The following is a 16,431-nucleotide window of genomic DNA, read 5'->3' as shown; positions in this document are numbered from 1 at the left end:
TCACCCAACAACACAAAAGTGATAAATAGGTTTGCCATTTCTAGAAAAACGGGTTTTCTAATCACTGTACATGACACTTTTTCTTTCCATTCTTAAAGTTTCACACATGTTTATTTTGTCATATTTACAATGCATACACTCCCTGCATTCCCTAGTAAAAACTAAGAACACATGATCATCCTCGTGTAGATCAATTACATCTTCTCCGACGCTTTAAATAATTATGCAACCTCATTCATGGTTAGAACACAAAAACAAATATATTCAAATATTTGAATAAGTTACAATGTCAATGAGGAGAAAACAAGGTCATGATCAATAGGAATATATGAGCAGGGTTAGATGAGATAACCATGTTGCCTCATGGACAAAGATGCGTTGGTAGATTGGAATGTTCCCCCCAAAAAATAAATGAGGAAAATTAGCCTCCAGAACAACATGCAGGAAGATTATCACGAATATAAATCACCTTTTTTTATCATACCATCATGTATATAATATATAGTATGAACAATGTCAAATTTGACAACTCACCTTAGGAATAAGTCTTGTGGGTTATAATGCCAAGTATTGTTGTGTGGACTATGTTTTCTCTTTCCTTAGCTGTCATTTTACATCCTACTTTAATTTGTCATACTATGACAAGCATTCACTTCTATGCCAAAACTATTTTCCTAAGAAAAGCACTTAGTAATTTAGTTTGATTTCAGTCAGAAAGTTTCCTATCTATATTGCTAAGTTACGAGATTTTGGTGTACCTAGGCTATTTAAAGATCAAAATATGGATTTATGTTTTAAATTGGAGCTCACAGATTTCAAACTAATCAATTGAATTATATTAGATAAAAATATTTTGATATTTGCACATTGAAATTATCTTAGATGAAATTATTTTGATATTTGCATTTGGTTGTTAATGTTGGAAAATCCATTTAAGTAAAGCAAGAGAACTGCTCTCCTTCCCTGTTGAAGCCTAAGGTTTAATTGGCCACACTAATTAGAATGTTTTAATTGAAAGCATGCCACAATCTTGAATTACACAAAAGCAACAAAAGCATAACCATTCTTCCACACTGGCAGGAACTTCACTGCTTTGCAACACTTGTTAATTATTGATCTTAGACTTATTTATCAATATTCAGTAAGATTCATTAAGAATTATGATTATCTATTTATTCAAATACATGAAAAATGATAAATATGAGAATTTAATATTTAGGTAGGGATTATATAATATTATATATAATAGTCTCTCCTAGTCAATAGTCTTTTACATAATTAGAAATACTTACAGGACTTAGATTTAATTAATAGCTAATTAATATTATATCCCAAAGAATTATCATCAAAGGTATCTTTTCAAATACAAAAATTGGTATAAAATCTAGAAAACATAGTCTTTAAGAATAGTGAAAAGTCTAGTGCCCACACTGAATGGAGTTTGTAATCATTTTCTTTAATTAATAAAAAAAAATCAGGCTTCGACCTTTTACCGATCAAAAAAAAAAAAAGAATAGGGAAAAGTCACTTAGTTTTGTAGTTGGAAAAATGTTAAGATGATGTTTCAATAATATGACCTTTTTTGAGTCATTAAGATATAAAAATGATTTTAGCTTATGATCCCATAATATCGATATAATGGTTGATATTTCTAAAAAGTGTACTTGGCAAGAAAATTTATGATGGTTAATCCATAGTACATCTTCTTAGAAATTCCTATGTGAAGTTGGGATAACACAAACTAGGTAGTATTGACATTATCTTTAATGAAATTATAGCTATGGGTATAAACATCATAGTGTTCAAGGGACCTTTTAGATATATCATGTCGATACAAGTGCATTTAAAAAAAAATAATGCCAAGAATATAAAATCTATAAGTTAGATGTTATTTATTAAAATAAAATTGTATACCTTGGTTTTATAAGAAATTGTAGATACCTAATTGTTTCTACCTTGTGCAAATCATTAGGTGAGGAAGTAAGGATAACCCAAGTTATTACACTATAACAATTCAAGGATATTGAGTTATGTTACGATATAGGATTGTTATTGTGTATTTTCCATAGATAATGGTATGCCTTGAATTGTCATCTAGATCATGTGTATATGTCCAAATATCAATGAAAACTTATTTATCTTTACTCAATAGTGAAAAAATGTATAGTTTCATTATAGGATGGATAATGGCAAGAGTTAATAAAAATATTTAATTGTTTTATAGTAAAATTGTGTGAAAATGACTTGGAATACTTTAAATAAAATTGATTATGAAAGGGATCATGTACTTTATGTGTTTGACTTATGTTTGTCTTCACTTAGATATGCGAGACTTACGCATGTATGTAAGCTTATCTATGAATGTATTTATTTTTGCTCACGCATGACTATCAATTAGTTTGTATCGTAACTTCTATATGTTATGTGAGTTTAACCTAGATTCCTAAGCTTTTATACTCTCTTGTGCATGTTGGAAAAATATCGTGTTTAGTTTTTTCTATAGTATTATGGTTGAATTGGTGTTCATGCCTGGAATTTATTATCAAATGATGATGCATAAATAGATGCTTCCATAAGCCTATGAGTGCTTTTGTAGACATGTGGATATGCTTAGATTATCTAGCTCTTGTATGCTATGTACTCATGTATGCCTTATATGCTCTTATTTGCAATGTATGATCTTTGTGCTCTTGTGTGCATGTATGCATAGATGTATAATTGTATTTTCAATTATCGTCTTTATGTGAGATTAGACAGGTGTTGAATATGGATCAAAGATAAGGATAAGTTTCTAATTAAATTTATTAGTTGATAGTCAGCTAAAAAAAACGCTTCTATCAAAGCTTATTTTGATCTATTAGTATATGCTTACAATTTGAATCATTATGTTCCATGCTCTCTTCCATCGATACATTAGCATCAGAGAATGAAGATATATCATGTTGTGACAAATTTTATTACTCTTTTTAGCTTTAGATTGCTAGGCATCCTTGTGCAAGGTTGGGTATTCTTAGTGTTAGGAAGAATTCTGGGGAAGCACAGTGCTTCGTGGTTGGGTGAAAAAATGCTTTGCCAATGTTCTTGCCTATGGTGTGCTTGAGGGAGATAGATGTCGGGAGTTCTTGTCAAGATTATCATTATCTTTGTACTTGATATGTTGATTGTATTCAATCTTATAGTATCTTGTGTACTTTGATATTATGTAATAATCTATTATCATGTCTCTATTCTTATATATTTGAGAAATTGCCTTAATGTGTGCTTAATTATATATTAGATTAAGTACATAATTATATAATTTAATATTTTAATATCATGGAGGTAACTATTATATATAATTTAAGGCATTCACTTATATTAGGGTGGCAAGTTTTTAAAGGCACCGTACAAATTGCCTCTAGAGGTATCCTAGTGATAAGTTGATTTTGTTATAACTCTGCATGTAAGTAACAAAGGTACAAAAGATGATAGTTGGCAAGCATAAGTCATGATACTCTTTTCCTATTAATATTGGAGTATACTCTTGTGAAATCAAGCAAAATAAAGGATAACTCGGGTTGGGATGGCTCCATTGAGCATGGAACTATATGGTGATACAAGGAATAAATTTGATCCCACTGGGAAAATTAGCCTAGTCATAGGGGATTACTACAAGCATGAATAAACACTAGAAAGACATTCAACCAATCGCATAAATGAGTATGAGGTTAAGATAATGGATCACTACAAACTATTTATGAAATTAATGAGAGCCTCCAATTTAGGAAAAGTCCTAAAAGAGTTAAAGCATGATAGAAACATATTGCACCATGTTTACAACACACAGAGGGTCTTTAATCAACCCATTCATAATGTAAAATATTTATTTCAAAAGGATTCATCTTTAGAGAACATTACAACAAATGTGGTGCCCTGCTCAAAGAAATAGTTGGCTACACTATTTCCTGTATTAGAATTAGCACACCCAAGGCCCAAGAACAACAAGGAAAGCAAGGCAAAGAACCATCTAGTGTTGTAGCAAGGAAACAAAAGATAAAGTAATAGAAATTACCAAGAGAATGGAAATAAAGAAAAGGATTTTAATAGAAGCGAGTGAAGAAGAGGAAGAGGAAGGAGCTCCTCTCTAAATTTGGAAGATAAATTGCTTTTAGATCCCCCCTTTACCCACACCTTCCTCTCCCCTTTAGTAATCTTCTTCATTTGCTTCCATGAGTCTTGTCTCCCTTCTCCCCAATCTCCTCCAAGGCATTTAGCCCCTCCAATTTCTGGATTGACCACATCCACCTATGATTCCTCTACCTTGTATTCCAACTCGTACACCTTCTCCACCACATGAAACTCACATTCATTCATCATTACACCTTGAACAAGAATAACAACAAGGCAGTGATGGGAAATGAATTGGAGAAATGCTACATGAGCAAAATATTAAAAATATTCAAAGCTCAACACAATAGGAGGAAAGGTAGAGAGGACACTCATGAAGATTCCTACAATAGATGTCAAGATCCTATTTTCTCATCCCTCACTCCACCACTTTAGTAAGAGTAGGAAATGAAATATGAAGGTATGTCAATTATAAGTAGAGCCATCTAGCCTCCTAAAATGGATCAACCACACTATACATAGAATAATAGATTGTATGTCCACATCAAGAAGGAGGATTTATTAGTTATTGTAGAAGCCTTCCAAGTTTGTACAAACAAAAGGAAAAGAGAAAAAAGACTATCCACTACAACAATGGATGAGGAAGGGGACACAATAGCATAAATTTCTAGCTCTATGTTTGATAAACTAGAATTTGACATGACAATCGAGGATTATAAAATATAATAGGTGAATTTGAGTACTTAGAATTGAGAAGGAGAGATTTAACAATATTTGAAATGATCTACTTCCATCAAACAAGAATGAATGAAGAAAGATGAAAACACCAAAGAAGAGCATAAAGATCAAGTTGCACATTAAATATCTTACATTAATTATTTGGTAGGATTGATTGATTCTATTGCACCAACACTCATTTTATAAGAGACATTAAAGAAGGATTCTTAACATCCTATCCCAGAAGGCCTCCTCTTAATAGTTATCGAGTGGAGAGAAAATATACAAGCACCAAGAAATCAAGTAATAAATAAATCAATAAGAGATTATTAGGCCATTAGGAATGAAGCCAGTTTAGCCCACCAAATTGAATACGAGGTGGATGAGGATCTTCTCATGTGGGAAGATTATGATCCAATTTTGCAAAGAATAAAGGTTACACCTTTTGATGAGATTATTAAGATAGTTATTTTTTAAGGAGACCAAGATAAGCCTAAGGAATGGCTAAAAGTGGGTCAGTTGAGGGTCAAAAAGCTTAAGAAATGTAAATACAAGCTAAACAAGAACAAATTCCTAATAGATCAATCAATGAATGAGATTGAGAAGTTCATCAAAGATCTTTCCTACATATTTTGAGAGATAATTTCATTGGTAATTTTTCCTATTAACATAATCAAAGAGGTTGCAAAATCATTGCATGGGTCAGTATCCGAGGATTTCATAGGCAAGATGGTGAAATCCAAGGTATCTATTCAGAAGTTCTAGGAAGCTTTAATTAAGTTTAATGAATTGCAATAATGTCTTGAAGAATCGGTTTTCTTTTAAAGAGTCAACTTTAAATATCAAAGAGGTCATAACATAGTTTATTTATTTATTTATTCTTTCACATAATGTAGAAAATTGACTTTAAAAATTAAGATATTTTTAAAAATGCCACTAAAGTGGTTGGCAGTAACATTCAGTGCAGGTCTAATAGCAGAAGTTAAGTTTCAATTGAATATCTTTTAGATCCACAAAATTAGGACTCTTGGAGGGTTATTTATGTCTCTTTTTGTGTCTCTTTTAGGGGTTAGAAGTCATTTTCTTAGTAGCAAACACATACTTTGTTTGGCCTAGATACTCTACTATAAATTTTTTATGATTTTGCAATATTATAAAATCAATGGATCATGCATATTGTTTGTAAATGATGTTTTGATCTCGGTAATTGTATACTTTACTGTATTTATCTAAGTTGAACAATCTAGTGAAATTTATGATTTATTTTGCTATTATATAAAGTTGTGTGTCAAATCTACACATGAAATATGGTGGTTTGGTTTCATGTAGCTTGAAAAAATGTAAGTGTATTTCCTTAGATGATAACATCGGTGTTGTGCATGATTGTGTAAAATACTGATCATCTCAATATTAGTTTCTTGATTTCATCTCATTATTCAAATTTTATAAATTGAATAAAATCTATCACTGATCATTTGATTTAAACTTTATTCCATCTCTACCCTAATCATCTTTTGATCTCTCTCTTTTTTTAAGTCGTGTTATTTAGAGTAGTCTTTAATCTTTAAAGTAATTGAATGTTTTCATATTTGCTTAATTTACATCACATGCATGCAAAAATATTTACATATCTAAGTTAGAAAAGGTTTGAATGGTACATGCAAAAAACAAATATGATCATTATTTTAACTTTAATATAGATAGAACCAACAAAAGCCACTTTTTAAACAGATCATGTAGACCACTTAGCTATCTCACATGATCAAGGCTTGACTCAAAAGGAACGTTGGAGTAAGATTTCTTGCTTTCAAAGAGAAGTGATTTATCATTGACTTAGAAGTTGGTTGTGCTAAAACTACCATCAACAATTGACATGTTCAGTCAAATTTATTGGCATGATATGGAATGATGTTGAACGGATTGGTGGTGTAAATGGTATCCACTAGTTTAACTATGTAAACTAGGAATCAAACACATTTAGCACCTCAAACATTATGGAGATTCAATAGGCCCTACTTTAGACCCATTGAAAAGAGAGTTGGGCTCTATTGAGTATCTCGTTTTAGTTGAATCAAATTTGATATAGAAATGATGTAAGAGCTAGGGCTAATGATGCAAAATCAAGAGCTGACAACATAAATAGAAAGATACAGATCATATATGCAAACTTTGAGTACAAATCTAAAAATGGGAGTAAAAAATAAACCTATGTTTGAAATTTGAGCCTAAAAGTGTCGAACTATAGGGCTAGGCAACCTAGTCTTGAAGTTGTTAGATGTGAATATTAGAAACAATTTCAGGATCAAAATGCACTCATAATATCCTCTTGAGATTTAATTGGAAATGTGTCAAACACTGTTATGTGATTGCTAGTGTCTATGGTTTTTCGTTTCTTCAAAATCCGGTTTTATTTGTCTCAAATTGTACTTTATGGATATGTATTCCTTATCTTACGAACTTATCACCTGCACACACAAGAAAGGAAAAATGTTGTTGGGTTGATAGGGGTTTGCCCTAGTTGATTTGGACCTCATTCTTTATGGCATTGGGCCAATATACACGTAACAAAACCTAATCCTTTGCAACTCTTTATAAACCAAATGAGCTTGGTAATAAAATTAGAACTACTAAATATATATATATATATATATATATAGTTAATTTTAAGGTTAAAAATATTACATCATAATAATTGTCTATAATATCAAGTGTGATTAAAATAGAAAGGGTCTCTACTACTTATCATTAAATATTCAAACACATAAAATGTTATATTCAAATTTCGTAGAGAAGATGAGGTCCCCATTTATAAACTCCTACCTTTCAATGCTCCCTCATGATTTATGAGTGTTGGGATTGATTTCCACAGTGTCATGGTTTAGATATACATACCAAGTGGACTATTCATGCTCTAAAGGGTAACGAGGCTTGCAAATTTATGTTGTGGCATTGTGTTTCTATTGATCATCTTGTTAGGAGACTAATCTTCACACCCTTCTTGTTATGAAAAATATAGTTAAAGTTTAAGAAGTTTTTGTCATGAAAAGTATTAGGCAAGCTTGTGAAGCTACAAAGCCTTGACTTATTTGGAATGGAATTGGTTTTTGTAATGGTCTTTCTATCAAGTAGCAAAATATTTAGTGGTATCCTATTCTATAGTATCAAAATCACCCTTTTGCAAATACTCATGGGTTTATGCTTTGAGGTTTTTCAAAAATGAAATTAGAACCTTCTTGATATCTTTTTCCAAGGTTGCTAATCATCAAGTTCCAATCATGATTGTGAACATTTTAATATGGTAATGATAACCATTCAATTGATATGATTCACAAAATTAACCTTAGATCTTGCAAACCTTGGTGGATAGATTAAAAATGAGTTCCTAATATTACATTTTAGAATTATATCCCTCACAAAACTTGCTCATGGCTTTCTCCCCATTTGCCCATGTTGCCTACATATTTACTCCCTTTCCTTAGGATGTTTGGAACTAGATTCATAAGTTTTTCAAGCCTTTTAAGTCATAACCTTTTTCTTGGCATATGGTGTTATTAGGGAATTGATCTTGCACTTTGTTTAAGTACAATCGAATTTTCCATGCTTTACGTGCGATGAAAAATGTGCGTGCTAAACCAAGGGCTAAAAATAAAACTAATTAACCAAGCAAACACAATACATCATACACCTCAAGATTAGAACGATAAAACCCAAACGAGCATAAAAATGATAAAATAAAATGCAAACCAAATGCCCGCTTCGATTTGATTATTCCACGATTGGATGTGTGCTCATGACGTAGCTTTGAATGTTCGATATTGCTCCATGATAACAAAAGCAAATGATAATGGATTGATGAATGAAAATGATTATGGATAGGTTGAAAAATGATTTTGGCAGAGTAATAGTATGATGTATGAAAAGTGGATGATTTGGTCTAAAAAAGGAGGGATTAAATAGGAGATGAGAGGAAGGAGAGGGGATCCCAAAATGCAACACTTGTCCTTGAAGAAGACAAGTGGCATGCCAAAGAGAGCCAAGTGGACGAAGATTCCACACTTGTCCTTGCTCAAAGGGAAAAGACAAGTGTCTCAAAGGAGGGACACATGTCTTGGGAAGGAATGACATGTGTCCTCAAGGACACATGTCTATTTGGGGAATAAACACCCAAATAAAGGAATATCTTCCTAATAAATAGGAAAATTAGTTAGAATGCGTACACATGTGTGAGAGGGGAGGAGGTTAGAAGGGATAGGATAAGGTTAGGGAGAAAAGTTAGGAGCCGTGTGCTCAAATAGGAATTTGAACCAAATTAATTAATCCATGGGCTTGGAGAGGGGATATTTAATTAATTAAAGTAATTAATCAAAAGGGATGGACAACAAGGATACTTAATTAATTAGGAGGATATGATAATTAATTAATTAGGAGGATTGGATCGGGGAATTAATTAATTGGAATAAAGGGGTTTAAATTTGATTAAATTAATTAGCCAAATTTAGGTGTCTACACTTTTAAAGTGGAGTTTCTTTTTAGCATTTGAAAAGACATAAATTTGGCTATTTTCTTTGATTATATTGTTGATCATTTTTTTTGCTCTACACAAAAGCTACGATTTGTTCCAATGTATTATTGTATATTCAAGTGCAAACAAATAAAGTTGCGTTTGAGGTAGCCCACTTACAAGTGGCATTGGATCACTAGGGTGACACCCCTTGTGTTGTTGTCAAGGTTCCTCCAACTTCTACCTTCTCTTGAGGTTGATCTTTGTCTTGATGGCATTGTCAAGGACATATTCATTAAATCTGTGGCACTTGGGAGGCTTAATGTTTCCCCTCTTACAAGAAGAGACCATTCTTAGTAGGGTTGGTTGTGGTTTGCTACACAACACCCAACTTCTCTGTTGCCAAATACACGTTGACCTAACTCCAACAAGTTTTCTCAAATTTGTTTTACTGTTCTTGTTCTTGTGACTACCAAAGAAACTCAAAATGAAAATGTTAATAATGGAAATCCTGACTAGGTCCTCCTATTGCCACTTAGACCTATTGATCTATAAAGCAAATTGAATGAACACGATTATCCTCCTCCTCCCTTTACTCTTGCCACTTAATAATGGATGTTTGTTTAATATTTTAATGTTTCAAAATATTATTACCCTAGATAAACTTTAAGACCCTGTCATTTTTTCAATACATATACCACTATTTCAATAATGGATAACGAATTATGTATTTATTAAAAAAACAAAAAACAAAAGATAAAATAGAAGAAAATAAAATGACATACTAAAATTAAACGACACCAATTAATCAAGGTGTTCAAATACTAGGGAATCAGGGATCTACAAGAGACACTACATAACAAGTGGGAAGACTTGTAATCATTTCAGAGATTCAATTCGTACCATCGATTTCAAACTTGAAATGGACGGCGTGGATTATACAAAGCTATCGATCCGTGGCTTACATATCCAACCAATAATAAAAGAGGGGACATTTCAATAAATAACACAGACCAGAAGGTTTATTCATCATCCATTTCATTCGAAGAAAGATTTGAGCTGATTTGTAGGAGCAAGCATTTTGATTTTTGTTTTCCATATCGATTGAGAGCGATCAGAAAAATGGCTCCCAAGGCAGAGAAGAAACCCGCAGAGAAAAAACCTGTCGAGAAGGCTGAAGAGAAGAAGACTGTCGGAGAGAAAAGCCCTGCTGAGAAGAAGCCCAAGGAGAAGGCTCCTCCTAAGGGCGGTAAAAGGGGTCCCAAGCCTGCAGGGGATAAGAAGAAGAGGAAGAAGAAGAGCGTGGAGACATACAAGATCTATATTTTCAAGGTTTTGAAGCAGGTCCATCCTGAAATTGGCATTTCCAGCAAGGCCATGTCTATCATGAACTCTTTCATGAATGACATTTTTGAGAAATTGGCCGGAGAGTCATCAAAGCTGACGAAGTATACGAAGAAGGACACTCTTTCTTCGAGGGAGGTGCAGACAGCCGTGAAATTGGCCCTTCCAGGAGAGCTTGCCAAGCACGCCGTGTCGGAGGGCACTAAAGCCGTCACAAAATTCACTTCCAGTTAGATATTCTCTTGCCCTGTTTCTTAAGTTGTTCTATGGTGTCTATTGACACCACCTCTGTTGTGGATTTGCAGTTTCCCTTTGTTTTTAATGCATTGACAAGATCAGTAAGTTAGGGTGTAAATTTCAATACGATCGCTGCTTTGACAATATCAATGTGCTCCATTGAGGTTTGGAATGTATTTTTGTAAGTGTTATCTAAAATACTAGGAGGGTTGCAGTTATAAAGATTAACTTTGTTTGTTCAGTTGCGATTGGAGCACTCAGGGTTTGCTTTGAAATTTACTTATATTACCAAATATGCATCTTGTGAAGGAATGGGTTTTTTTCCTTTTTCCTTTTTTCATTGTTTATAATGAAACTATTTGTAAAATGTCATTGATTTTGCAGGTTGAATGAGTGTTTTAAGTTGATTGCCTACTATGAATTCGAAAGATAGATTGCAACATATTTTGTATTGATGTCAATTGCAGGTTGAATGAGTGTTTTAAGTTGAATGCCTACTATGAATGCGAAAGATAGATTGCAACATATTTTGTATTGATGTCAATGTGCACCTGTGTGTAAAATATGGACAACGGAAAAAGGAATTTATGAATGAACTTGTCAATTTGTTCGGATGATGCGTTGAGGGATCTGAAGGGTTGCTTGCCTGTAAGTATTTACAAAACGAAAGCCTTCACACAACTTTTTTTGGTGAGTTACTAAACATCATTTTTTAAACCAAAATTGAAATAAATTTTTTTTTTGGGGGGATCAATTGCATTTGTAAGTTTCTTTTTTGATGTTTCTCATCCTTCCCCTGCGGCCATCTTTGGTGGGTCATTAGGTCTCATAAATAGTGAGTTGGATAAACCTAATGGTTTAAAACGCAATCGAATTCCAAAACGACTTAGAACAGTTCAGGAAAAGGTAACTTATGATCAATGAGTGTATTATTCGCCGAGGAGGTCGTTACTAAAACTTATTTTTTCGTTTTACAGTGAGAACCCAGATCAGAAAAGTGCACCAAGCTCTACTGGCAGAAGTAGTTTAATATCATAAAGAGAATTGTGTGGGCTTCTAGACCTTTATGAAGATTCTAAGCTGCGAATAATTCACATAGCTGTCAAAGCTTCTTGATCGACTGAATCACTCGAATCAATCAAAAGTTGGAGGCAAATCTTTTCCTTTTTATTAATTTCAAGAGCTAGTCTTTTCCCTTTTTAATTTATTTTTCTTAAAATTAGCCCTCCAACTTTTGATTGGATTTGGGTTTCATTGTAATAAAAAAAGTCTTGCCAAGCTAAAGTCAGCTATCTTCGGGTTCAATTGGTCGGCAAGCAAAATTTGGAACCTGATACCGACAAAAGATGGATGCAGGGGAGGGGTAAGAAGCATGTAAAGGTGTCTAGGCTTTTGTTTTGCAAATACTCGTAGACAAGCAACCTCTCAGATCTTGCCTCAAAAATCGACAATGGGGATTTTGACGACGGAACTGTCTATTTTCATCTTGTAGATGCCAACTAGTTTGATTTCATTATACGTAGCCAAACCTAGCTCGATCTTCCGTTATTCTGTTTGTTTGCTATTATGCGTTATCAGCAGTCGTGACTCCTAATGATAAACGATAAAATCAAAATGCCTTCTGAATTTTATTAGTAAATGTTTCAAGGCATTTTGCTTTAGATAATTCAGCATGACCATAATTTGATGGGGTGGGAATTAAAAGAGAGTTGCATCACCCTAGCTTGATAACATTTTTACCCTAGCTTGGATAACATTATCAAGCACAACACTTTAGGCAAATCTTATTTTTGAGCTGGTCTATTGATTGTGTGCTTCTTCAATGGTGTTCGTTTTGATGCAATTTCCTTTAATGCCATCATCTCTAACATCTCACCTTCAAGGTTTGCCTTTCAGAAGTCTTCAGTGACGAAAAGGATCAGCTATTATCTACTATTTACGCATTGCTTCTATCAAGACCTGGAATCTTGTTGTAGCATGATTGAGCATGCTTACCAGGCTCTGATAATAGTTTTTTCAGTCATTACCTAGCTGGGAAATGGGGAGACTAGAATGTGTTTATTTGTAACTTGAGATTCACATGTATCATTGTTTGAGATTGAATCCATGGTTTTTAGTCCATTCCCTTGTGTATTGACATTCTTCCTCGTGATAAGGAGATGTTTGGAAGTAATTGTTTCTTGCTACTGGTTCATTACTCAAGCACTTATGGAAGTTTGATTTGTAGATTTGGTAGTGTATGCTGATGCTCGCTATTGCTGTAGGCCAAACTACAATTATCAGTTCAGATCAAATTCAACTTTTTATCACATCTTCAGGTTGCAGTAATAAATCAAGATATATTAAATTTCTTGGTGCTCATTCCTCATTCCTAAACTGAGTAGTAAGTCGTTATATTATCAGGTTTGTAAGCTTGATCATCATTTCCTTTTTCTCCCGGTAAAGGAACATCTGAATTGAGCTGTGATATTAGATGATAAAAATCAATTATAAGGTTTTATTTTTAGAAACAAATTGATACAGAAGTAATGAATGGTTTAATACAACAGCATTGATCTCTGTAATTGTTTATTATGTTTATTTGTTTTCTTGTACCTTTCAGATTTAGTCTTAGATTGAAACGTTGCGGGCTTCATTCATTTTACTTCTACCTAAGAAGTTAAAACTATGTGAATAGGAAAATGTGTAAAATGCTGTGCATGGTACACTGGAAGCTCCTTAAGGGGAAAGAAATATCCATGGATGACTGAATCTAATTCCAGCTAGACATTATGATCATTAAAAGTTTCTTCTAATATCAATGCAATCTATATTTGCTTCAATTATTCTTTACTGAATAAGTTTAGAACGAAGAACAGACATTGGTAATGTGTGAGAAACAAGCTTAAAACCAATTGGAAACATGGATTGGCCTTACCTACGTAGAACTCTGTACTTAGATAAGTGGTATATGGTTAACGTCACTAGGATTTCAAGGTCACAGCTAAGAAACTCTGGATTGTATATATGGTTAAATGCATAAACTATAATGAACATGTTAATTTACTTACATGTAACTAACATAAACTAGTTACAAAAGTATTGGATATACTATACTACACTTTTTAAAGATGAAATTTTAGGTGTCCTTAGTGCAGGGGCACTAGGACATGTGTCCACTTCATTTTGACATGTGTCTACATCATTTTAATTCATGATTATGTTAGGAATAGAATGGGCAATGTGTGTGTTTGAAGGCCTATTGATTAGGACCAATTGGAAACATGGAAAGTGGTATATGGTTAACGTCACTAGGATTTCAAAGATAAGTGGTATATGGTTAAGGTCATTAGGATTTCAAGGTGGTATATGGTTAATGTCACTAGGATTTCAAAGATAAGTGGTATATGGTTAATGTCATTAGGATTTCAAGGTCATAGCCAAGAAACTGTGGATTGTATATATGGTTAAATGCATAAACTATATAACATGATAGAATGGGCAATGTGTGTGTTAGGAATAGAATGGGCAATGTGTGTGTTTGAAGGCCTATTGATTAGGACCAATTGGAAACATGGATTGGCCTTACCTACGTAGAACTCTTTACTTAGATAAGTGGTATATGGTTAACATCACTAGGATTTCAAAGATAAGTGGTATATGGTTAACGTCACTAGGATTTCAAGGTCACAACTAAGAAACTTTGGATTGTATATATGGTTAAATGCATAAACTATATAACATAATAGAATGGGCAATGTGTGTGTTTGAAGGCCTATTGATTAGGACCAATTGGAAACATGGATTGGCCTTACCTACGTAGAACTTTGTACTTAGATAAGTGGTATATGGTTAATGTCACTAGGATTTCAAAGATAAGTGGTATATGGTTAACGTCATTGGGATTTCAAGGTCACAGTTAAGAAACTTTGGATTGTATATATGGTTAAATGCATAAACTATAATGAACATGTTAATTTACTTACATGTTGAATGGACAAGGGCACTAGGACATGTGTCTACATCATTTTAATTCATGATTATGTTAGGAATAGAATGGGCAATGTGTGTGTTTGAAGGCCTATTGATTAGGTCTAGACAATGTAATAAGTCCCTTGAGGCTCCAAGGTGTGTCAACTTGGTCAAAGGCCTTGTATGGACATTTTATATGTATTTTTGGTGTTTAGGTTTTTGGTGTTTAGAAGTTTGCAATGTGTGGTAGGTTCATTCTTGACCTTTGGTGTGAAGGCAAGACTGAATTGTAGAAAGTTGTCAAAACTTGCAAAGTTGCATTATTGTTTTAAGCAACTTTTCTTGCAAGATTTTGAAATGTGGATGTGTGGTAGGTTCATTTCTTGACCTTTGGTGTAAAGGCAAGACCGAATTGTAGAAAGTTGTCAAAAGTTGCAAAGTTGCATTATTGTCTTAAGCAACTTTTCTTGCAAGATTTTGAAATGTGGTTATGTGGTAGGTTCATTTCTTGACCTTCGGTGTGAAGGCAAGACCGATTTGTAGAAAGTTGTCAAAAGTTGTAAAGTTGTATTAAGACAATTATTGTCTTAAGCAACTTATCTTGCAAGATTTTGAAATGTGGTTATCCCAACGGTCAGTTGGTTGATTGTATGTGTTGGAGGTAGTTGGAGAAGTTTCGTGGCGTGATATAAGCTTATAGGAACGATGCCTACTAGTGGAATTTCTTGTCTTCATAGCAAACAGTTATTGTGATTTCTTGCACTTTCCTTGAGTTTTCTGTTCTTGCATAATTCCTCGTGAATGGTGGGCATGAATTAAACATTTGGAAAGTTGTATCTGAGGTCTTGAAGCCTTCAGGTTTGGAAGAAACTAAATTTTTTATCCCACTGGCTTGACAAAACCCTCAAAACTAGGGTTTGGATGCAAACAGTGACACAAATCAACATCTCCCCATGGGATCAACTTGAAACCTGGGAGGATGTTGATTTGACATGTATACTAGATGTTCTTGGTGGTTTTGGAGATATGAAGTGTCATTTGCCTTTTCTAAGATGAAGCCCTAGGCTTGACATCGCTCATGTGGCAAGCCTGTGCAGTAGGAAAAGAGGGTGGTTTTGGAGACAAGAAGTGTCATTTGCCTTTTCTAAGATATAGCCCTAGGCTTGACATCGCTCATGTGGCAAGCCTGTGCAGTAGGAATAGATGGTGGAAACCTTGAATAGCAGGTTGAAGGATGGTCAAACTCGGCATGAGAAGGACCCTTGGATAGGTGTAGACACTTGGCAAGTGTTATCCTTTCATTCCTTTGTGTTTGGTGAAGCTTTTGAGAGCTTAAACCCCAATACCAGTTAGAAGAGGCTAAATAGGGTTAGTAGGGTTTGACCATCTGTACTCGGAACCCAGATGTAGAAGTTTGGAATCTTGTAGGATGTCCAAAAGGGTATTCAAATATCAAATTTATTCAGGGGGTTGTTCAGGTAGGTTGTGAGACAAATCAAGAAAAGTCCAAATGGAGGGCTAATTGCTTGTAGCCCTATTTCCTAGGTCCAAAAGGGGAAAAGACACAGAGCTAG

General features: G+C 33.8%; 1 protein-coding gene across 1 annotated transcript in view; it reads left to right on the top strand.

Annotated features, from left to right (window-relative positions):
• The window catches only part of LOC131079054 (histone H2B.1), a 78,758-nt gene extending 67,611 nt beyond the window's left edge, over nt 1-11,147 (top strand). Inside the window, exon 2 of the mRNA XM_058016936.2 lies at nt 10,464-11,147. Coding sequence (XP_057872919.1) covers nt 10,464-10,903 — 440 coding nt within the window. The 3' untranslated portion in view covers nt 10,904-11,147. The remainder of the gene's footprint in view (nt 1-10,463) is intronic.
• Nucleotides 11,148-16,431: the final 5,284 nt, after the last annotated feature.

The sequence above is a fragment of the Cryptomeria japonica genome, chromosome 4 (assembly GCF_030272615.1).
Source record: "Cryptomeria japonica chromosome 4, Sugi_1.0, whole genome shotgun sequence".
NCBI lineage: Eukaryota > Viridiplantae > Streptophyta > Pinopsida > Cupressales > Cupressaceae > Cryptomeria > Cryptomeria japonica.
This window is presented reverse-complemented; position numbering and strand designations above follow the sequence as displayed.